General features: G+C 37.0%; 3 protein-coding genes across 3 annotated transcripts in view; 2 read left to right on the forward strand and 1 right to left on the reverse strand.

Annotated features, from left to right (window-relative positions):
• kif20a (kinesin family member 20A) overlaps positions 1–18,273 on the forward strand; it is a gene marked incomplete at its 3' end in the record, with an annotated part of 51,609 nt that extends 33,336 nt beyond the window's left edge. The window contains exons 2-19 of the mRNA XM_079247286.1: positions 11,524–11,716; positions 11,961–12,068; positions 12,166–12,285; positions 12,380–12,518; positions 12,699–12,874; positions 13,334–13,433; positions 13,786–13,998; positions 14,248–14,359; positions 15,233–15,307; positions 15,392–15,532; positions 15,622–15,790; positions 15,883–16,035; positions 16,273–16,412; positions 16,556–16,658; positions 16,834–17,032; positions 17,132–17,223; positions 17,325–17,462; positions 17,887–18,273. Of these exons, the coding sequence (XP_079103412.1) occupies positions 11,524–11,716; positions 11,961–12,068; positions 12,166–12,285; positions 12,380–12,518; positions 12,699–12,874; positions 13,334–13,433; positions 13,786–13,998; positions 14,248–14,359; positions 15,233–15,307; positions 15,392–15,532; positions 15,622–15,790; positions 15,883–16,035; positions 16,273–16,412; positions 16,556–16,658; positions 16,834–17,032; positions 17,132–17,223; positions 17,325–17,462; positions 17,887–18,273 (2,758 nt within the window). The remainder of the gene's footprint in view (positions 1–11,523; positions 11,717–11,960; positions 12,069–12,165; positions 12,286–12,379; positions 12,519–12,698; positions 12,875–13,333; positions 13,434–13,785; positions 13,999–14,247; positions 14,360–15,232; positions 15,308–15,391; positions 15,533–15,621; positions 15,791–15,882; positions 16,036–16,272; positions 16,413–16,555; positions 16,659–16,833; positions 17,033–17,131; positions 17,224–17,324; positions 17,463–17,886) is intronic.
• On the forward strand, positions 2,511–7,630 carry LOC306761687 (cationic amino acid transporter 2; the record flags this gene model as incomplete). The annotated part of the gene is made up of 11 exons (XM_079247956.1): positions 2,511–2,880; positions 3,092–3,247; positions 3,383–3,539; positions 3,616–3,749; positions 4,036–4,258; positions 4,495–4,631; positions 4,917–5,019; positions 6,670–6,803; positions 6,908–7,065; positions 7,267–7,375; positions 7,488–7,630. The coding sequence occupies 11 exons, from the start codon at positions 2,511–2,513 to the stop codon at positions 7,628–7,630; spliced, it is 1,824 nt and encodes a 607-aa protein (XP_079104082.1).
• A 621-nt stretch (positions 18,274–18,894) lies between the features above and the next one.
• On the reverse strand, positions 18,895–24,041 carry cdc23 (CDC23 (cell division cycle 23, yeast, homolog)). Its single transcript, XM_079247133.1, has 16 exons — positions 23,911–24,041; positions 23,452–23,524; positions 22,587–22,724; positions 22,381–22,423; positions 22,161–22,266; positions 21,937–22,069; positions 21,569–21,746; positions 21,396–21,493; positions 21,216–21,297; positions 20,378–20,531; positions 20,159–20,278; positions 19,988–20,063; positions 19,828–19,889; positions 19,630–19,708; positions 19,227–19,346; positions 18,895–19,152 (listed from the first exon to the last, which is right to left on the reverse strand). Exons 1-16 carry the CDS (start codon positions 24,021–24,023, stop codon positions 19,003–19,005), a joined length of 1,725 nt encoding a protein of 574 aa, XP_079103259.1. The 5' UTR covers positions 24,024–24,041; the 3' UTR covers positions 18,895–19,002.
• Positions 24,042–24,357: the final 316 nt, after the last annotated feature.

Below are 24,357 nucleotides of genomic sequence, written 5' to 3' on the forward strand. Positions count from 1 at the left end.
GATGTATATTTCTGTAGCAACAATTGCTGTTAGTTTCTTAATATATTTTCTATGTGTAGTTGAATAATTTGGGGAAATATTTTGATTAAAAAAAAATCAAACGCATCTTAAATTTAATTCCAGCTGGTCAGTGCTGTACAACTATACCAACATAGTCAAGAAAAGAAAAGTAAATAGCAGTCCACAAATGTGGGAAAAGTCCTGTTACCTTTGATGCCTGCTCTTTTTTCCTTGTGTTAAGCATGCAATGGTCAGCTTCACAGCCAGGTCTGCCATTGTAATTTAGCTGCAGCGTAATACCAAGAACCCCTGGAAGCAATGGATTGCACCATGGTGTTCTACAAACAACTAGCTGGCTCATTCTGCTCTGATGAACCAGTGATCAATTTGTTGCTGAGCAGATGTCTTTACTGAAAACTATTTCAGATTACAACATGTTGACTTATGTGTATTCCAAACAAACTCTATAGCCAAGAAGATCCAAAATGGTTAAGTATGACGTGCCAGCTCTGAAATTCAGAGTATTTATGGTTTCATTCAACTTCTATTAACAATTGTCTCAATCAAAATGTAGAATACACACTTTTCAAACTTGAGGTCCAGAAATAATTTGAGAACTGATAATAAATGCTTTTCATACAGTCCTCACATAATTTCTACTACACTGCCGTTTTGATCCACGTGTGGAGGATGAGTCTTAGTCTGATGGTTAATTTGTATGTGTAAGTTACAATTCTATGACCATTTCATGTATTACTTTAATAAGTTATAAAAGAGTTGTTTCAAATATTCTGATTATTATTACTATTAGCTTAAACGATGAAATACAAGTTAAATAAAAAAAAACAACAACATAATTTCTTGCATTTCATTACAATCCCACACAAATTCCTCTTGTGTATGATTTAAGTGAGAACAATTTGTCACAATCAGCATTCATCTTAAATTAAACAGAGGTGGTAATTCCTGGTCCAGAAAGTAAAAGTCCTACCATCTTTTTGGATCTACCTGTACATTTAGAACAGGTGTTTTCAATAACAGGCTCGTTTACCTGGCAAATGAACTCTGCTCATTAAATTCAGCTCGTTTGGTGACCGGTCAGAACAGCTGCAGGACAGGACTTTTACTTTCTGGACCAGGAATTGCCACCTCTGAAATTAAATGATGGTTAATGGTCAATTGTTGACGGCTTCCATGTGCTCTCTTATTATATCATAGATCAGAATTCCAAAAATATTGGTACTCAAATAACTGAATCTACACTTTCCGCAAAGTGTATATATATATATATATATATATATATATATATATATATATATATATATATATATATATATATATATATATATATATGTATATATATTCTTTTTTTTTTTTATCATGTTATCTGTCAAAGATTAACATCAATTCAAAGAAAATAGAATCATAATCAGAGACAAATTTCACCAATTTCATCTACACACATAAAAAGGTACATTTCACATTTCATCTATTGCTTTCTGGTTTATAAAGTGGACCTTGTAGCTTGCTATCCCTGTGGCGACCTCAGATAAATCATTCAGATCTTGAGTTTTTTTCAGAAATGGCACATAAGTCTGAAATGTAACATAATGTGTAAAAAATGTTGGGCTCTGAAAATGCATTCACAGCGAATGGATTTATACTCATGCATGGCGTGGACTGGACCAGATCAAAACACAGTTACACATACAGCAGTTTTCAGCTGAAAAAAGGTAAGGGGGACTTTCTTAAAATACTGACTGTATTAAAATAGTCATTATCTGCTTGACGTCCCTGATTCAAACATAGTGGGCTGTTAGAGAGGGCTTAGCCTTTAAATGTGAAACAGTAAGAAGAAATAAGGCACCATGTCTATAAAATGCTCTTATTCTTAGTTTAGGAGTGAATGCTGTTTAGTGAGCAGAAATTAGGCTGTGATTTTTGACTGATGAGTGCTGTACCGTATTGGTCTAGAATGTGGAAACCCGCTAACACTCAGGGATTTGACAACTATCAAAATTGTGGACCTTATAGTACAAGTTTGATAAAAGTAAGCTTAAGTTTAGATTCAGGACAAAGGTCAGGGTTGGTTATTAAACAATGAGGGATGTGGCTGAAGTAAAGATGCAAGGGTGCTTATTATATTGAATACAGATTCATACATTGAAAAATATTTGTGTGTCTGTGTGCTTGTAACTTACTGAATAAAATATGGAATTTGATCTTCATTTTTTCAAACAATTGCACAAAATCACACAAACAGTAAATCACATGATCACTGTAAAATCAGTTAAAATATTAAATATAAATATTATATGTAAAATATTCAAGTAACTTTTTGTGTTTAATGTTTCATAAAAGCATTTCATATGGAAATGGGTTATCATTAAGTTTCTTAAATCAAACATTTTAATGAGCATGTTGGCTGTTTGACTAAAATTATCATTTTTATCAACTTTAGACATGTCCTCTTAACCCTCACAATTAATGCTAAACCTCTGGATTAACAGATGTCTGGTGCAAAGGTCCTGCTGTTCCTGCGGAGTTTGATGCGCAGGAAACCTCTGGAGCCTGAAGGCGAAGTTTCTAACTTCCGCCGTTGCCTGACCACCCTTGACCTGGTGGCCCTTGGGGTTGGCAGTACGCTGGGGGCTGGTGTATATGTGCTCTCAGGAGAAGTGGCCAGGACTGTGGCTGGTCCAAGTATCATTATCGCCTTTCTGATAGCGGCTGTAGCCTCTGTCTTTGCAGGGCTGTGTTACGCTGAATTTGGAGCTCGTGTTCCTAAAACAGGCTCTGCCTATCTCTACAGCTACGTCACTGTGGGGGAGATATGGGCTTTTATTACTGGCTGGAACCTGTTGCTGTCTTATGTCATAGGTATAAAAACTAAAGGCTTGTGTTGTAATAGATGCTGTCATTGTGGAGTAGTTGTACTTTTTCTTTTAAATGACTTTTAAACGTTATTTAAAAAATAATATAAAATAAGAATGTGATAAAAATCTTTGTAAAAAATCATATTTAGGTCCTCTCTTTGCTATTTTTTTTTTGCCACTTACAGTTCATCCATGTCGTTTTTATGTGTTTAAAGGGACATCAAGTGTGGCCAGAGCTTGGAGTGGGACGTTTGATGACCTCATTGGAAACATCATTGCCCATTCTCTTGGAAAACATGCTGCGATGGATTTACCTGGTTTAGCTCCATACCCAGACTTCTTTGCTGCTGGCCTCATAATGCTCTTGGCAGGTTAGTTTCAGCCTCTTTGCCATCTTAATTTTAAAGAAATATAAAGCTGTTTTTCTGAGATAAAAGGAGAAGGCATATTCTTGTATTTGTCTTTTCATGCTCATGTTAACATTTTCTATTTTTCTTCTTTTATAGGGATTCTTGCTTTTGGTGTGAAAGAGTCAGCAATTGTAAATAAAATTTTTACAGCCATTAATGTCTTAGTGTTGCTGTTTGTTATCCTTGCTGGCTTCATAAAGGGTGACATCAACAACTGGTACACCAATGAAGATACTCCCCTTGACGGATATGAGTATGGACTCTTATTCGTTTCTTGTTGTATTCAAGCTGCCTGAATGACCACATGTAAAATGTTTGTTACTTTTCAGAAACAACACATTCCTGAATGGAACCAGCGAATATGGCAGTGGAGGATTTTTTCCTTTTGGCGTCGCAGGCACATTAGCAGGAGCAGCCACTTGTTTTTATGCATTTGTTGGATTTGACTGCATTGCCACAACAGGTAAAAATGCTAAGGGTTAGCATTATGGTTTCATGTCTTTTCTCCTTTTGAAAAGCAAAGCTGTGACAAATGACGATTTGCAAAGGGAATGGTAAGCAGTTATGAGACTGACCTATAGATGTGTTAAAAATAAAAGATGGAGAAAAGAAAAACTTGTTACAAATAAACAAACACATATGTTATTTTAGGTCATGTTTTACAGAATACAAACCCTTTGGAAAATGAAACAATGAACAGTGATGTACAATACAAGAGCATTCCCTCTACAATATGTTTTCATCTTTAGGAGAGGAGGTTCAGAATCCCCAGAAGTCAATCCCACTTGGAATCGTGGCATCTCTCCTCATCTGCTTCCTGGCTTATTTTGGTGTGTCTGCTGCCTTGACTCTTATGATGCCGTACTATTTGCTTAGCGTTCACAGTCCACTCCCTGTGGCATTCTCTTACATTGGTTGGGGACCTGCAAAGTACGCAGTGGCTGTTGGATCCCTCTGTGCACTATCAACCAGGTACAGAGCACACTCCACTGAGAAACCTAGCTGGATTAAATTTATCATGGCAAGTTTTTTGTTTAATTTCATTTTAGTTTTTTTTCTGAATGGTTATAGTTTAAACTGATTAATAGTTTTATTTTTTTTTCCTTCACTGTCATGTGGATAAGAAGTTCATTGAAAACTGCTGCAGTTGAAAACACAAACAAATAACTAAATGTCTACTGATGAGTTATTTGAGCTTTTACCCACAGCCTGCTGGGATCAATGTTCCCGATGCCCCGTGTTCTATTTGCTATGGCCAGGGATGGACTACTCTTTAAACCTCTCAGTAAAATGAGTGACAGGCAAAGCCCTGTCATAGCTACACTGGCCTCAGGGACTGTAGCAGGTAAAATCCCCGAGTACACATCATACAAACTATTACCTTCGATAATAGCTTGTATAGTATGTACAAGTTTATTATGGTACCAGAACAGAGACTATTAGCATGCACAATATTAAAATTGATACTGATCTAGAATTACGAAAAGTACATTTTACTTCCACCTCAGCCTGAATGTCAGTAATGGAGTAGATGAAGAATGATTCATTTTCATAAACATAAGAAAAAAAATTAACACATAAATTCAATACACATTAAGAAAACTGAGCTAATGTAAATGTGTTTTTGCAGCTGTAATGGCATTATTGTTTGACCTGAAGGCGCTGGTTGACATGATGTCAATTGGAACCCTCTTTGCCTACACACTTGTCGCCATATGTATTCTTATATTAAGGTATGAATATTTTCTAAATGTATATTTACTTCATTGTCATTGTAATATAATGACTGCAATATTTAAAAGATAACTAAGTTTTAGCTTTGATTAAAATATTGAAAAAAGGGTTCATTTAAAGTTTATTTGCCCCTTGATGCCTTCAGTAGAATTTTGTCACTGCTATTATGTTAACTTTCATGTGGCTCAAAGTGCGATTATATTAATTTTTTGAATATCCTCAAATAAAACAATCATACATCTTTTATCTTATCACTCTAATTTCGACAGCTGGTGGGAATATTTTTTACTAGAACTGGTTCAAAATCACTAATTGAAGTGTATCTGTTTGAATTGAATAGATCTAATAATGATTCAAAATGTCAAAATGGGTTATTTTTATGTGTTTATTATTCTAGTGAGAACAATAACCCCTCTCTTTTATGACTAACCAATGTGTGGTGTGATTTTAACATAGATACACGACTGAGTCTTACAGCTTCTCTGCTCTGCCTCCATTAAACCATAATTTGGTTCTTCTCTCCTCCATCTACAAACCACTTGTTAGGCAGAAACCAGTCATTACAGAGACTATTTAAACCAGCTTATAAAGCTGGTTTAAGCTTTGATAGCTTAGTTGGTTTTATATATATATATATATATATATATATATATATATATATATATATATATATATATATATATATATATTTATATATATATATATATATATATATATATATATATATATATATATATATATATATATATATATAAATATAAATATATATATATATATATATATATATATATATATATATATATATATGTATATATATATATATATATATATATATATATAGACTGAGACCATCTACAAGAAGGAGCAGAACAGTCTTCACTTCTTTAGGAAGCTAAGATCATTCCATGCATGCATGATGCATATCTTCAAATCTATCAAATGTAAAGTCTATATTGAAATATATCTACTATATCTTAAGTAAATTACATTTATTTAAAACACTAAATAGCCTAATTTGTGGATACAGTTGAATCAAAATTAAGATATGATATATATTTTTCAATATTACCTGTAATAACTTGGAAAAAAAAAATTGTCAAATTTAAGTTTGGAAAGCCATCAAAGTCTTTATAAATAAGGGGGAAATCTGACCTTTGGTAGATTGTCTTCACAGCTATGACAAGGCACCCACATGTCCAAAATCAGCTTCTCTCTCTCCAAGATATTGCCAAATTCCAATTTCTTCATTCACCATTCATTTATTTTCACCTGTAATTTATTTAGCAGCTTATTACCTGTCATATTAGAAGCTGACACCAGTGTGTGTGGTCCTCCATGTTTAACATAATTTTTCCTGAAATTTTAACTGCTCTGTAAATGTGCAACATTAATATTCTAATTGCATAGCTTGGTGAGCACTTTTTCAACATCTCTTTAACTGGAGAAACATTATTTATTCAATTTAGAAAGAAACTATAACATTTGATACATGATTGTTAACCAGCAACAAGACAGTGGCAAAAGGTGTGTATTTAAAAAATATGATCCACTGCTGCCCTCTAAGTCCAAGCTAGACCATTGCAAATAAATCAGGTCTGCCTGCAGTATGCTCACAATTATGCTGTATTTATATGAATGCATACTTACAGGTATCAAGCTGACCTTGGTGAGGATTCAAGTTTAAGCAAAGCAGAACCGTTCACACTAGGTGGAGTAGTATGTCCTCCATCCCAAGCCACCTTAAGGACATCACAAAATGTGTCAATTTTAACTGTCTTTGTGGGTAAGTGATTCTTTTAACACTGTTTAAATATTTTAAAGACAATATTTGTGTTTAATAATTGATGGAGGGGGCTTACACTCTTACTTCCCTGTAGTTTTTTTTAGCCATCATCCTCAGTATCTTCATATCAGGAACCATGGATGCCCTGCAGGCTCTTCACTGGTGGAGTTTACTTTGTGTCTCTGTGCTTGTGCTGACACTGGTCCTGACTGTGCTTATTATTTGGAGACAACCACAGAGTACAACCAAAGCTGCTTTCATGGTATTCCATATCTTAAAAAATTATTAATTTCTAGGAGCCTCCATAGCTTCATATGATAATTTAGTTTTGTTTTCATAATTGAAAACTGTGTATAAAGTGAAAACCATATGATTATATAAGTATATGCTATCCTCACAATCAGCATTAAATAAAATGTCTCAATTACTTTGCCATGATGTTTCTACTCTTTCATTTCTTCAGGTTCCCTTTGTGCCATTGCTCCCCACTTTTAGTACATTTGTAAATGTTTATCTTATGGTTCAACTTGGATCAGACACTTGGATCCGTTATGCAGTATGGATGTCAGTAGGTAAGACAATAACATAACAATATGATAGCAATATGATTTTTTGTTTAAGTTAAAATGTGCAAATAGCATTTATGCACTTGGATGCTGTAACATTTTTTTTTCTTACAAACAGGTTTGCTCATCTATTTTGCTTATGGTGTACGCCACAGTGTGCAAAAACAAAGGCTTGAAGATTCACAGAACCGAGTCAGTTTTCATGACATTACCACCTCTATGGGGCACAACATTGAACCCCGACAAAATTTTAATGAATAGACAGTTTGCATAATGTATAATTACATGTCACAACAGGTTTTTATTGTTGTTGCTGTTTGTTTTTCTTTGAATTCATGATTTTTTTTATATCATATTGTGCGATACTGAATTTCTTTGGAAATAGTAATCTTTTTAATATCTTTTAACATTTGAGATATTCAATTTAAGATTATTGTCTATACAGATATCAGTTTTCAATTAATCAATCATAAGGCAGCATTTAGTATGCATTGACTGATTTTAATAAATAACTTGTACAACCTTACAATGTGATATTCTTGATGTATGATGGTGAAACATCACTTTTTCAAGTTTCTTGTGTTGTAAGCAGAACTAAGACGTAAAAGACAAAACTGCTTAAATTTGGATTATACCGTGAGGCAAATAAGTATATATACACCCTGTGATTTTTCAAGTTCTCCCACTTAGAAATCATAGAGACGTCTGAAATGTTCATTTTGGGTGCATGTCTGTTGTCAGAGACATAATCTAAAAATAAAATGTTGAAATCACATAATATGATTTTTTAAAAATAATTCATTTGTATTTTATCGCTGCAAATAAGTATTTGAACACCTGTCTATCACCTAGATTCTTACCCTCAAAGTACTGTTGGTCTGCCTTTAAAAAGGTCACCTCCACTCCACTAATTATCCTAAATAAGAAGCACCTGTTTGAGGTCGTTAGCTGCATAATGACACCTGTCCATCCCATACAATCAGCAAGAAGCTAACTACTAACATGGCCAAGATCAAAGAGCTCTCCAAAGACAAAATTGTAGACCTCCACAAGGCTGGAAAGGGCTATGAGGCAATTGCCAAGTTGCTTGGTGAAAAATGACCCACTGTTTGAGCAATCATTAGAAAATGGAAGAAGCTAAACATGACTGCCAATCTCCCTCGGACTGGGAATCCATGCAAGATCTCATCCAGTCGAGTCTCAATGATCCTAAAAAAGGTGTGGAATCAGCCCAGAACTACATGGGAGGAGCTGCAACCACCGTTTCCAAAATTACTGTTGGTAATACTCTAAGACATAATGGTTTCAAATCATACATGGCATGGTGTGCCCCTGCTTAAAACAGCACATGTCCAGGCCCAGCTTAAGTTTGCCAGTGACCATTTGGATGATGCAGAGGAGTTATGGGAGAGTCATGTGGTCAGGTGAGACCAAAATAGAACGCTTTGGTCTTAATTCCACTTCTCGTGTTTGGAGGAAGAAGAATGATGAGTACCATCCCAAGAATAACATCCCTAATGTGAAGCATGGGGGTGGTAGCATCATGCTTTGAGTTTTTTTTCTGCACATTGGACAAGCCAGCTGCACAGCATTAAGGAGAGGATGACCAGGGCCATCTGTTGCGAGACTTAGGGGAACAACCTCCTTCCATCAGTTAGAGCATTGAAGATGGGTCGTGGCTGGGTCTTCCTACATGACAATGACCCCGAAGCACACAGCCAGGATTACCAAGGAGCGGCTCCATAAGAAACATACCAAGCTTCTGGAGTGGCCAAGCCAGTCTCCAGACCTAACCCAGTAGAAAATATTTGGACGAAGCTCAAACTGTTTCTCAGAGACAGCCTGGCAAACCTGGTGAAAAACTACAAAAAAGGTTTGACCTCAAACAAAGGCTAATGTACCAAATATTAACATTGATTTTCTCAGACATTCAAATATTTATTTGCAGCAGTAACATACGCATAAAATGTTTTAAAAAACCGTACAATGTGATTTCCAGATATTTTTTTTTTTTTAGATTGTCTCTCACAGTAACACCAAAGATGAACATTTCAGACCCCTCCATAATTTCTATGTAGGATAACCTGCTAAATCACAGGGTATTCAAATACTTACTTGCTACAGTGTGTGTGTGTGTATGTATGTGTGTGTGTATATATATATATATATGTATGTATGTATGTATGTGTATATATATATATATATATATATATATATATATATATATATATATATATATATATATATATGTGTGTGTATATATATATATATATATATATATATGTGTGTGTATATATATATATATATATATATATATATGTGTGTGTATATATATATATATATATATATATATATATGTGTGTATATATATATATATATATATATGTGTGTGTATATATATATATATATATATATATATATATGTATATATATATATATTATCCTTTGTCATAAAAAAAGTGCTCTGTGGCTACTGTTTCTTAAAAAAAAAAAAAAATTAGATTTTTTTGGATAAGCTAGTTTTTTTCTTTTTTTTCTTTTCCCTACCAACCGTTTCACAATTATTTTTAATGTGACAGGGCAGGAACTCATGTAAACTACATATGTTGAAGACGACACATTTTTTCTAGCACACAACGTGAGGACGCACTAGCCAATCAAAAGACAGTGATTTGGGCCATCTAACCAATCAGCGATCCTCTCAGCTAGGGAAGCGCATTGTTTAAAAAACCAAAGTCGGGTAAAGTAGCTCAGCTGAAGCTCACATAGCCTCTAAATCAACACATGTATGCAGGCAAGCTCATTTGCTACCGTTTTAACTTTGTAATTCTAGCATTAGTCACATACCTTGGTTTTGTGATCTAGTGACAACATTAAGATAGCTAATTTACCAAAAACTAGCCAATAATTCCAGATTCGACAGTCGAGGTAGGTAAAACGGATCTTCATGTTTTACTTTCTGTGAAGGTCGGCCATTCGGCGTTAAAATACTGGATGTGTTGCCAACAACAAAGCCATAGTTTTAACTTTAGTTTGTGTGGTTTTTGTAATCCTACTAGCCAGGTTCGACAACTTTTTTAAAAGTTTATTATTATTATTATTATATACATTGTCGTTTGTTTCGTGTCAGCGACGTTTTCAAGGATTTGAAAGTGGTCAATTATATGTGAAAACCACATTTACATTGATGATATATACTGATCAGACACCTTGGAACAAATTGATGTTTTGCAAGATTTAGGATAGGTAAAATAAGACATAATATCACGGAAGAAAAACGTTAAACTAAAACAACCTGAAAAGTTACGCATAGGTGAGTTATCCAGCTTGGAAATGACTTGGCGTCCTGCATGTTTTATTAAATGTTTCTGATTTAATGCACTTGAACGAAAAAGACTGCAAGCATCTGTTAATATTATTAGTTACGTGCGACGTCAAATTTGAGTGTTTTTCAAAAAAAAAAAAAAAAAAAGCTTTTCAAATGGTACGTTAGTGAGAGAGGGTAGTTGGTCCAATCTCTGTCCCTTAAAAACAAACAAACAATAAAATAAAAAAATAGAAAATTAAGAACGTTATACTCGCAAAGTGTAATAAACTCTGCAGAGGATAAACAATAGATACATCCTCTGTTATTAGTACAGCATGTTGTTATTAAGCCGGTCCTTTGTTTCTTATATAAACTTTTCTCCACCAAAACTTCTTTGAATAAATAACATGGGGAAGTTTTTTCCCTAAATGATAACTTTCATTTGAAGTTGAAGGATCAGTTTTCTCTTAGTCTATGTGTTCTCTCATCTCATGACGAAGACACACATTTCTATAATGAAACGTAGGCTGACCACAGGATAATCTCGAAATTATGATCAAGAGTCACCTTGCACAGTTGTCCTGAGCAAAGTCAAACTTCCTAATAAAAGATCACATTTTGACTTTTGAATTTTACTGGCTTTTTTTTTTATTTTTTTTATTTTTATTTTTTATAACAACTAAAGTTATGAATGAATTTCATTAATCTGTATGTAAATATTTCCTTGTTCTGAGCCTAAATGCAAAGTAACATTCCAAAAATAGCTTTTCTATGTCCCTATCTCATTCATCTGGGCTTTACTGGAGTTGATTGAAACTGTAAAGATTTTTTTTTCTCTGCAGGGAAGCATGGCACTGGCTCTGTCTTTGTCTTCTCCATGTGGATTCCCTCCTGATGAGGAGGAAGAAATTGCTGTGTTTGAGTCTACAGCAGCAGAACATGGAGGCATGGCCAGACCACATCTACCTGAGATCTCAGTCATTTCCCCAGGTCTGGACATGCAGCCATCCAGCATGGGACCGGTGAGGGTTGACAAAGATGTATAAAATATTCATGTTGCAATGTACCTTGTGGAGTTTTTCTTGTAAGCCATTAAGAATTTCTTTTATAGCTACAATACAATAAGTGTATAAAAAATGTTACTCAGAACCTGCTTTTCATAATGTTTTTGTTTTATTCTTGCCTAAATTGACTTTATCTGCATTATTTTATCATAGCATAAAAAGGTTAATTGACAAACTTAAATCTTTAAATATATGTAATATGTGCCTTTAGAAAGTACAGATTGCAGTTAAATCTGGCAGCTCTGATGAAAGCACCATAGAGAAGGTGAAAGTTTTTCTACGAATTCGACCGCTTACTGACAGAGAGAGAGAGAAGGGAGAAGAGCAGGTAAGATGTGAATCACGATTTTACAGCTCGGAATATTTGCATTTACTGCTTCTACAGTATCTGCTCTTCGTGCTTAAGGCTTTTGTTCTTTTCTTAGGGTTGTGTGGCCATCCAAGATGAAGAGACTCTGCTGCTCAAAGCTCCACAGGAGTCTCAGAACATGAGGACAGCAGAGAGGGGTATCACCCAGAGCATCCATAAGTTCAGTTTCTCAAAGGTAAGAGAGTCATGTGTTTACTTACTGTATCTAAACACGTATCAGCCAACCTATCAAACCCGATATGACCTTTTTCATAACCTTTTTTGCACAGATCTTTGGTCCAGAAACAACACAGCAACAGATTTATGAGGGCACGATGAAGAAGATGGTAAATGATGTACTTAAAGGAGAAAACAGACTTCTCTACACTTATGGGGTCACCAATTCTGGAAAGACATACACTATTCAAGGTGATGTTTATATTTTCTTTCTTTCTTAAAGAGTCTTGAAATTGTCAAGCCAGCTGAGACTGCGATCTTTGTTTGCATCTTTTTAAAGTGACTGTTGCACATGTCAAACTTCCATTTAGTTGTATTTAACCTCCTGAACTTATAAAATATAAACCTTAAATATCAATCTTTGACCTGCAGGCAGTGGTCGAGAGACAGGACTCTTGCCCCGAGCTTTAGCGTCTTTGTTTAGGAAGCTGCAGGGTCGTCTCTATAGTGCCATGGACCTGAAGCCTGTCATGTATCAGGATGTGAAGCAGCTTGACCCCCGTGAGGTCAGGATGGAGGAAACTCATAGAAACTCTCTGCTCAAAGAGGTAAACTGTGGATCAAGTTTAGAAAGACTTAAAGAACAGAAAAAAGAACATCTGGGACATACTGTAGTAATAGTGAACACATAAGGGTGTATTAATGTAATAGTTATATACCATAATGACTGTTTAATTTCAGTCTATTAAGTGCTGTTAGGTTTCTGGTCTGTGTCTCAGAGCTTGGATGATAATCTTGCCTCTTGATGTTAAACAATTGTGCAGAAAGCTATGTATGCCAAAAGCTGATTTAATTAATATCCTATAAGAAAAGGTAAATGCAAACATGGCAACAACCTGAAAGGGTAGACTTGTATGACAAAAATGAGCAAATTTCTTTTTTTAAACCAATTTAGCAAACTTTTTTTCCACACTTTTTGTTTATTGTTTGTTTGATTTAGATCATCAAATTATTAAAGTGCACCGTATTTGCCACATATTTACTCACAAAGCCATATTGTGTTACAGGATGAGTGTCTGACTTCTCGAAGAGTTGGAACCACTACGGTCTGGGATAGTGGTGTTGGGGGACTTTCCTCTACAACCAACATTCCCACCCAGCTTGAAGGTGAGAAAGGAAGTAGCACAAATCAAATAGCGTGATACTGTGTGATTTTAGAAGTCTGCTGGGGATACTTGTCAAACATGACCCTGGTTAAACATACTAGTTGTTGTGGTATGATAAATCAGTGGTTCAGAGGAATAAAAGTGCTGCATTAATGGCCGGCATTTGCAGATGGATAAACAGCGGAGTATAAGAACATCATAAAGTGTCTAGAAAGTTTATTTTGCTTGTGCGTATGTGCCAAAATCAATTTATCCTGTCTTGTTCAGATTTAATATAATTGTTACTGCAGCAGGGTTCAGTTCAAAAACCTGCGTTCATTACATTTAAGTTATTCCTGATTTTCTCTCTGCAGACACTGATAGTGTTTGCCTGGAGCCAGACAGTCTGTCACTCAGTGGAGGAGATGACCTGCAGGGAGGGGTGCAGTTTTCCATCTGGGTGTCCTTCTATGAAATCTACAATGAGTTCCTGTATGATCTGCTGGATGCTTCGCCTTCCCAGCAGCCCCGGAAAAGAATCACACTGAGGCTGAGTGAAGACAAGCAGGGCAACCCCTATGTGAAAGGTAGTATGGAGATATTCACAGGGTAGCCATTTTATGCTACATTTAACTTGTTTATTGGTATTCAAGATCCTGAAGCTTGGTCTCATTATGTCGCCTCTTGACTTTTTTAAGCTTCATTAAGTATAACGTGAACTGTAGACTTTTCTTTTTTTTTCTTCATTCCCTGCCTATTTTGCACAATAACTCCAGTTATTTGTACTTTTTAGATACAAGTCTACCGTTTTTGTCTCTTCCCTACTTTTCCATCAGATCTCACCTGGATCCAGGTCTGCAGTGCTGAGGAAGCCTGGAGGATTCTGAAAGCGGGACGTCGCAATCAGAGCTTCGCCAGCACTCACCTCAACCAGAACTCCAGCAGAAGGTAGGAGCCAGCGTTTTCCCCTTGGTTCACAGCCTTGAGTGGACCACTCCCATGGGGGCAACCCCATCCCACACACATCCAACAACAATTATTAATTGCACCGTATGTGTAATTTTAATGCAGGCTCAGCGAATAGGATGTAAATCTCAACTTTAAAATGGCTGAGCTGCTTCATGTATTCATGAACTCTGTAGTTGTAACAGGTAACCTACTTTCCATTTTGCTCTGAATATCAAAGTTGTTTTGTTTATTTGTTTTTATTTAGTTGCTCAGGTTGCAAATCATATATTAATGTTAATAAAAACCATTTTAAGCTCCAATATGCCTAAAAAAAAAAAGACAATTATGATGCAAATTCAGCTTGTTTGAATTTGCTTGAAGAAAACAACTCTCTGGGAGAGTTGTTTTATTCTTTTTTTTTTTTTTTTTTTTTTTTTTTAAACTTTTTTTATTGAAGCTGGTTGACATGTTTTCTGGTGTAAGTCGTCTGTCTGCTGAAAGTGTGCTCACTTGTGTGTGCACGTGTCTGTGTGACGCAAACTGACAGAGAGCAGCTATGATGTGGCATCGTGTAAATCAGATACAAACGTCAAACTATTTAGTTTTTAATAAAAGAACAGCGTATAAACCTGTTCTAGAGGAAAGTGAACCTGGAAAACTTCTGTTGTTACTTGCTGCTGTATAAAAACTAAGATCAGAATAAAATATTAACATTTATACTCAGGGTAGTTGGTCTTGTTAGGGGAGCGGGCGCCCCCTGAGTATAATGGTGGGGGAAACACCAGGAGCACATTCAGCCTTCAGAATGTTTTGTGTATTTTAGCCTGACTTGCACCTCATTCATCTCTTATCATTTATTTATTACCTACTTAGCCACAGCATCTTCTCCATTCGTGTCGTGCACATCCATCCGGAGGCAAACTCAGGCCAGGCCATGCACATCAGCGAGTAAGTTTTTTTTTTTTTTTTTTTTTTTTTTTAACATTAAACTTTTTGTAAAAGTCATAACATGAAGTTTTACCTCATTTTCAGACTGAGTGTGTGTGATTTGGCTGGGTCTGAACGCTGTAAGGAGCAACGTGTAGGGGAAAGGATGAAGGAGGCCACCAATATTAACACCTCCCTGATGACACTGGGACGCTGCATTGCTGCCCTGAGGCACAACAAGAACAAGTATGTCTAAAATAAGCTATGTGTTTGAGTTAACTTGGCTCTGCTTGAGAGAGGTTTAAACTTCACTGAGTTTTCTTATACTTCCCCAGGTCACGGCCCCCTATGGTGGTGCCCTTCAGGGACAGTAAGCTATCCCGCGTCCTGCAGGGTTTCTTCTGTGGCCGAGGAACCTCCTGCATGGTGGTCAACATAAACCCATGTGCTTCAATCTATGATGAGACCCTCCAGGCCCTAAAATTCTCTGCAATTGCCACCCAGGTAAGAAAACACTGCTGTACATGTAACTGTTTGTGTTTTTGGGAAAAGATGGCATAAAAATCAGAAATAAAACATCAAATGCATCATTTCAGCTTGTCCACGGCCCGTCAACTAAAACCAGAGTGGCCTACATCCTGTCTCTGCTCCGTGAGCCGACAGCAACCAGAGCTGAAAGCACAGAGACAGAGGAGGAAGTGGATGAAAGCGATATTGAAGATGGAGATATCACCTTGATAAATACTGAGGTAGGTACTAATATTTATTCTTTCACAACAGCCTTAATAAACACTTTTCTGATTCTGCTAAATATCCACCAATAAAACTACCTTAATATTACTTTTAAACCTTTTACTCAGAGCATCACTCTAAAAGTTTTAATGGTAGCATTATGTTCAATCAGTGATGTTAAGCTACTCTAAAACATGTTAAAAACATGTACTTCATATATCCACATTTCTAACAGCTGAATGTACTTTATCAAGGCTTTGCTTCAGGCGATTGATGTCCTGAAGAGAGAAGTGCGGCGCCAGTGCGAAGAGAAAGAAGTACTTGAGGCTAACGTGAGAGAGCAGGTGGTGTCTGAGATGATGGAGATCATTACTGGGATGCAAAAGGATTTCAAGTATGTGTGCTTGGTTTACATCAGGATCACAATTTTAAGAAGGCACTAGTAATAAAAGCATTTCTCACGATGTTGAAGCTGCATTTGCTGGTTAGTTTATGTGAATGGATAACAATTAAAATGTTTGAAATTACACCCTGTAGCGAGACCTTGGAGACTGAGAGGGCCATAATTGAAGAGAGATACGAGGACAAGATAACTAACCTGCAGAAACATCTTAAGAAATTCTACAGACAAGAGCTGGAGGTCAGACTTGAATAAAAATGTGCTATACTTTCTGGCAGTGTCTGTCCTGAAGACAAGGTCTCATTCCTTTTTAAAAACTTATGTGATGTTCTTTTCCAGATGTGTGTAGTATTTACTACTTACCGTGTAGCTTTCTTTGAATTTGTGCTTCATGTTTTGTCATTGTTTGTTGTAGGCGCGCGATCAAGAGATTGAAGAGTTGTCTGCTGCCCTTAAAAAAACAAAGGGGGACAGTGAAGCGGCCCCCGTGATGGCACAACCACAACCTTCTGAGGGACTTCGACGATCTCAGCGCCTGACATCTCAAAATGAGATAAGCAGACTCCGTGCTGAACTCGACCAGTGTCGGGCTGACCTTCTCACCAAGACCCAAGGTACAGACTTCACTGCAAGATTACTGTGTTATGTGGAATATATGTTAATGTTAGTTTGCCATTAATGTCTGACGATCCTGTTTCTGTTTGCTTGTGCAGAGCTGACCAAGCTGAGGATGCAGCTGGAAGTTCCAGGTTCAACTGGTACCCTCACCAATGCTGCTGACCGGAAGCTGCTGGAGGGCCAGCGGGTCCGTAACTGCAAAATGCTCAGACTGTAAACCGGCATTTTTAGTTTGTGATGGGGTTTTTTTTTTCCATGTCAGACTAAATTTTGTACTTTATCTAACAGAACCTCCGGCAGCTGCGCCTGGATCTGCAGAGGCTGGGAATGGACCTGCAGTCTGGTGAAAGGTCCTGCTGTCACAACACAGGAGGGGAAAAGCTGCGGCAGACATTAGCAGCTGCAGACGTGACACTAGCCAAACAGGTACAAACATTTCTATTGTGGATGAAGTCAAGCAGAACATTTCCAAGCCAAAATAAAGTCAAATAAGTTTTACTTGTGCTTTAGATGATGGTATTTAAATTTTTTTAACACGGATTAGAATATTTACCTTATACAGTCATCATCAGTATTTAAACTTCTGCAATTCTCATTTCAAAATCCTTTTTTTCTCTCTCTCTCTCTCTCTCTCTCTCTCTCTCTCTCTCTCGCCTTTGCTCTTTTTTCTAACATTCTTTATGCACAGCCAGCTTTAAAAACTAAACTTGTGTTTCTAACCTCTGCACCAGGTGATTACTGTGCTGCAGCATGTTGCATTTGACCACTTTCATTGTCAATCAATCTCCCACTTGATCCTTCACCTCCCCTCTGTGGTCTTGTCTAACACTGTTGACTGACTTCTTCTCAGAACCAGACCCTGATGGAGCTCCAGAATGGTCTAATGCTGGTCAAAGCAGAATTGCGGCACAAAGCGGACACCGTGGCCCAGATGCAAGCGGGCCATTCCCAGCTGCCAACTATGAGTTTCGCTGCACCCACCACACCTGGCTCCTGCAAAAAGAGGGGCTGCATGGCCACAAGTGACAATGAAAATCGTCCTCCGCAGAAACGGCCCTTTTTACAGTCTCTGTTCCCGACGCGTACTCCTACACGAAATTACAACACTCGCACTGCTGAAGAAGGAAATGCTACCCCGTACTTGCGTATCCTGCGGTCTCGCCAGCAGTCTCCACCCCCCACGAGGGGTAGGGACAGCCCTGTCTCTACCCCTCGTAGTCTCAGGGGGAAGTACTAAGCTTTCAGAGCTTTTACATAGTTCTTGTGCTTATATGTACAAGAATTGCATGAATTGTTTCAGTCCACTCACACTTCCTAAGTTTCTTTATTAAAAACTAAGTTTTAAAAAAACAATTAATGGAACAATCATCTTGTACCAGTAACAGAAGCTGCATGCCATTTCTAGTTGTTTGTTCCCTGTTTTTCATTTTTATATACGTAAATGGCTTTAAGGTTTTCTTTTCTTTCTTGATCAGGTTTTGTTTTTGAGGTGTCCATAAAGAGAATTGAAATAGACCGAAAACTTGCAGCTTGGAGTGACTTGAGTCCAAGTGAGATTGTTTTTTGTGTTTATATTAGGAGATCCTTTCTTTTGAGTGTCTGATTTTGCACATCTTTTCTACTTCTATCACCAAATACTTGTATTGTATGTAAACCTCATTTATATTAAAATGTTCAAAAGCGAGAGTGTGTGTCTGTTATATTGCATGAAATCAATGACTTAGTTTGAGGCAGCAACTTGTAAAAACAAGTTTGAAAATTTTTGCTAAAATTAAACTTGTATTGCAAGAAATAATCAGACAATTTTGTGGTTATCCTTTTATTTCTGTAGTAAATTTTTTGGACAAAAACTGGTCAGGACTGCATGTTTACAAACAGATGTAATTTATTTTTCTGTAAATACTTCCAAAGCCTGCAGTTGTGCATCACTGCATTAGCAAAAGGTTCATTTGGAACTGAGTGAATATCAGGGTGTGAAGGAGATGAGGTTCAGAGGAGACACTCTCCTCACTGGTGTGTTGCTTGAGAGCGGCGCGAACAGATCTGCAGATGGTGTTTCAATCTGATCTCTGACTTGTGAGATCTGCCTCAGCAGAGCCTTCCCTTCTTCGCGTGACTACAGTGACCACCAATAAGTATGAGTAATGAGTATGGAGACAAAACAAAAAGCAAATATGAAAGAATACTTACATCATTGTAGTCACAGCAACGCTGAGCGCAGATGGATGCCTCATCATAGAGCTTATTCTTGAAATAGTACTGACTTAGGTACCTCAGTGCTGTGCTCACCTCAGAAAAGTCACGTACTTCCTGAAGGCACAAAACATCTATTTGAAATGTTCCAATCGAATGCAAAATGTGGCATTAAGTATTTTTACATTTTTCCTGTGAAAGGATTGTAGATTAACTCAAAATCAGACAAATTCAAGCTCGCTGTCGGCTTATCAATTTATGTTTACATGTTAGCCTTTCTCTGTCGCAAAAACTTTTCCAGCATAGAAGCTGGAGCGTTACAGTCATCACCCTTCACCCAAACAAGGAAATAATACACACATTTTTCTAATATGAATAGATTTCCTATAAAACTGTTTACCCCACACGAGAAAACATCCTGAATGTAAAGCATGTAACACTGGGCAGCATCATCAGACTCGTTCAGCTGTTCGTGGAGCCTGTGAAGGAAAACATTTCAAGAAATAAGAACCAGATCATAAACTCATTCCAAGAATCAAAATAATATGCTAAATCTATATCTATTTCCATTGTTTCAACAAAAGATATTATGACTCACTTTGCTAATTTGAGCAAAGCCATTTTTTCTACATCACCAACAGAGTAGGCCCTCCAGTAGCACTGCACAGAAATGGAAAATGTTGAGTGACTTAAAATCAAACCAATAACCTCACAAGAATGTACAACACAAATCAGGATCATTAACATTTTACGAGTACCTTTTTGGCTTCAACTTGCTGTGACAGTTTTTCATAACTTTCACCCAGGGCAACCAGCATGCGGGAGTCATTTGGCCTACAGTAAAACAATCCAGTGACTGTTCTGTACATTTTGATTCTAAATCATGTATACCTGCCTAACATGCTTTTTATTGAGTCAAAACCATTTACCTGAGTTGATGTGCCTTTCGATAATAGTATAAACAGTAAAAGGGCATCTTGAGGATCTCATATGTTTGACCCAGGCCGTACCAGGCACGATAGTCACGCTTGTTTACTTCAATGGCATGCCTGAAGGAAAAGAAATAGGGAAGTTGTGCTCAAAATCTCAGAACAACTGATTTGATTCTTATCACTTGCATAAAAGGCAACAAACTGAGATTATCTGACCTGTAGGCCTGGATGGCAGCTGAAGTGTTTTTCATTTCCATATATTCGTGACCCATGAGGGTCCAGGCACCGAGACAGCGTGGGTTCAGTTTGAGGGCCCGCTGGAAGTAGAGAGCTGCTTTCTCATGCTGAGAGCGTAAGCTGTAGTAGTTACCTACAGATGAGGTAAATTTAGACAAGATAGGAACATGTAAGAGCTTGCAGATTGTGGTACAAAGCAATGAAAGTCAAGGTTTTCTTCCATTGCCTAAAGGGATCCCCAAATATAAAAATTAGTTGCAAAAAAAAACCAAAAAAAAAAACCACACATTAAATGTCTTGATTTTCTAACAAAAGAAGAAAATGAGTACAATAAATATAGTATTTCTTCAGTTAAAACTGCTTTATGTGTATAAACCACAGCATTTTGATTTGATTTAGTTTAAAGACAAATGTTGTAACTTTTTCACATTAAAACTCTGCGTCCCGAACTTGTTTAATGACACAGTGACATCTATCATGCGCATTTCTAGAGCCGCTGCTATCCAGTAGCGTCCCGAGGCTGAGAAACCACACTATACAACTTTTACATCCGGGACCCTACGTGATGTTTTGCTTTGCGGTAAAATAAGGCTGTTTTAAACAAGCAGCGTCGCTGATTCAGCAAAGAAAGATTAAAATTAGAGGATTAAAAAAAGAGAGAAAGAGACAAACGCAGAGTTAGTTTAAGATCATCTTTTGCTGGCTGAAGAGCGCTAACAGGTCAGGTGGGATGCTAGATAGATGCTGAATTAGCTGTCTATACGGGGCGCGTGACGGGAAAACGGCAAAAGTTCTGTAGTGTGTCTTTAAAGCTTACCAATAACACAGCATGTCTCCACCCTGTACTTGTCGATCTCTACGAGGTTGTGTGCGAGGTAACTCAACTCTGGTTTCATACTCTGAAAGGGGATAAAGCACAGCCTTAATAGAGAATTTGGACTTTGTGCAAACTACTTCATTTTTATTAATATTTCTTTACAACAAATGGTGAACTTGCTTTGACATATAAGAGATTCGAGAATGTGTCCATGTTGTCGATGCGGTACGGATCCTGCTCCCTCAGTTCATTGAACAAAGACAAAGCTTGGTCAATATCTGAAATAAATAGAAACAGATTGCTGTGAGATTATGCAGACATTTAAATGTTTCACTAAAAGGCCGAACACCAACCTCTGATATTGTGGTAGGCCACAGCAATCTGAGAGAGGATGTAGGTGCTCTTTGAAAAGCCGGCCTCCTTGAGGCTCTGGTATTTCTGCAATGCTTCTTTTATCATCTGCAGCTCTGTGTACATGTGGGCCATGAAGAAGTCTTTAATCCAGCAGTCTGGCAGAGACAAAGATTTCAGCTGTGGAAAAGAAGAGACAAGGGCTATAAGTCAGAAAGGTCATGACTTGATAAATGCCAACCAAACATAAGGATGTAAAGCTGAAAAGTTCTGAAATGTAAATAACACAGGTGAAAGGTGAGTTTTAAATTTGTAAACAGGGACTGAGCCTTGGATGTAGATGTACACTAAGACTTTGTTGAGTTGTTACCATTTCAATATTTGTGACTAGATTACTGAGCTCCAGCCACGCTCCCCAGTGAAGAGGAAGAGCATGAATTGCCTCAATGAACACCTCCACAGCCTCCTTCAGCAGATCAAGTTTTCGTAGAACCACCCCATACCTGTGTGTTCATACATACATTATTGCATCAACCCATCGTTTTCCTCTACACAATCTCAAACACAAGTACAATTTAAAGGAAAAGCCTTTACAGATAAAGGGTGAAGCCATCCAACTCCGCTGCAGTGTGCTTCTTACTGAGTTCTACCCTGAGTTCTCGCAAAGCTTCATTGCGGACCTGACCCTTCTCCAAAGGACCTGAAAAAATTGAACATATAGAATCAAAGATGTACAAAGGTGTACGAAGGTCTGTGGGTAAATAGGAATTAAACTTATTAGATATATCATCTCTGCAAACAGGCACATTCTCACCCAGGCTGTCCACAGTCTCGTCATCCTTCTTTTTCTCCCCTGACTGAAGAAGAAGAAGAAGGAAACCTTTCAAAAATGTTTCCCCATGTACAATAATCAATCGTGAAAGCAGACTGTTTTTTTTTTTTGTTTTTTTTTGTTGTTTGTTTGTTTTTAACCAAATTGCTTGAGGACTCAAAACACAAGGGCAAGCCCAAGGATCTTACCAGGTATCGAGAATACATATAAAGGAAATAAGCCTTCTGACTGCAGCAGCCTTTCAGAAAGAAAGCAGCCCGGTCATACTCTTTCAGGTCAAAGTAGGATTTGGCCAGAGTAAGTGCGTCCAAGTCTTGTGCATCTTGCTGTATGTGGCCAAAACAAGAAGATGAAGAAAAACGGATCAACTAAATAATCTTAATAAAACTAATTTAAAAATCATTTTAAAATTGCTTCCTTGCTGAACATGTATTTCCATTTTTACACGAAGCCCCCACAGCAGGGGGCAATACAAATTAAAGAATTATAAAATGCAGTACCTCATACATAAATAAAAAATAAAACACTAGAAGTAGTCTGGCAAGCAAAGACTGCACATGTAATAAAATCTTGATAAAGTTTAGTCCTCCACAAAACAGTGAACAAAAGTTTATGGTGAACATCTCATTATGTTTCTAAATACTTTCCTTTAGATCAACAACCAGGCTTCATAAAGGAATCCTGTGTGACACCCAGTTGGTGTGACAATAAAGAAGAAAAAAATGTAAGTTTCGCAATCGTTGAAAAATGCATTATTGTCACAAAGGACTGCAGATAAATTAATTCTAAATAGGCTGAAGCCCAAATCCATGGATTGGCAAAATAACAAGTCCTGCAACAGAAACTATGCTAGTTGGCCTGTTATTTATGCCAATATTTCATCCAGTGTAATATCATACAACTTTAACAACAAGCTAGAACCAGATGCCAAAGAATACCTTGGTGATTTCAGTTAAATTGAATAGTAGATTGGTAAATACTGAACTTACTGTGAAGAAAATATACCAACAAATAATCCCAATAAATCCCAGATTTCCCTCACAGTGAACAAACCTCAGTGAAAGGTGGTGGTGAGGGTAGCTCATCCTTGGGAAGAAAGGTCAAAGCAAATGCCAGTTCAGAAGCCCTACAATATAAACAACAAAGAACCGGTGTTTGTATTCATTCAGTCACGACTGAACACATAAGAGAAACATCTTTAATGTTTCTACTCTGTGTACAATAATAACATTAATACAGACTTTGCGTTTATGTAACATCTTAGTGAAGGGCTAAAACAGAAAGCACAGGTAACAATTATTTTAAACGTAAATTTACAAGTGATAGTCTATCTAATGTAATCATAATACATTTAACATTTAATGTTAAATGCTGCGTAAATGTGAGGTTGTGATCAGCTGTGCTAATGTGGCTAACAGGGAAGTTAGGGTTAACGCTTCATGCCAATTATTTTCCATAAAATACTGCAAAAATATGGGTAAATCATGAAAGATTAATAGCTTTAAGTCTCACCACTTCGCGCTGTGCAAAAGTCCTCTTTCCTTACATAACGATATGACTGATATGAGTTGTTTCTTAATTTGGACCAGGTCCCCAAACTCACTACACAGAGCCGCCATTTTCATATTTTGCCCAGCAAATACGCCATTGGTGGAAATAAGCAGGATGTACTTCTTCTTCTTCTTCTTCTTCTTCTTCTTCTTCTTCAGGGGTTTCACGGCAGCTTGCATCCTCTAAATGGCATTACTGACATCTGCTGGAGTGTTTTAGTCTTTACAACATGCAGTCAGTCAAATTCTGTCTTCGTTCCCATGAAGCAGCCAACCGAGCTCCTGTTGTTTTATCCACTGCTGATATTTTCAGATCATAGACTGTATATAAAAAGAAATGGTCTATGGTTCAGATAAACAATTTAATTCAGTTTTTTTTTTATTCCTACCTTTAAAAAATGCTTTCATC

The sequence above is a fragment of the Telmatherina bonti genome, assembly GCF_933228915.1.
Source record: "Telmatherina bonti genome assembly, chromosome: 10".
NCBI lineage: Eukaryota > Metazoa > Chordata > Actinopteri > Atheriniformes > Telmatherinidae > Telmatherina > Telmatherina bonti.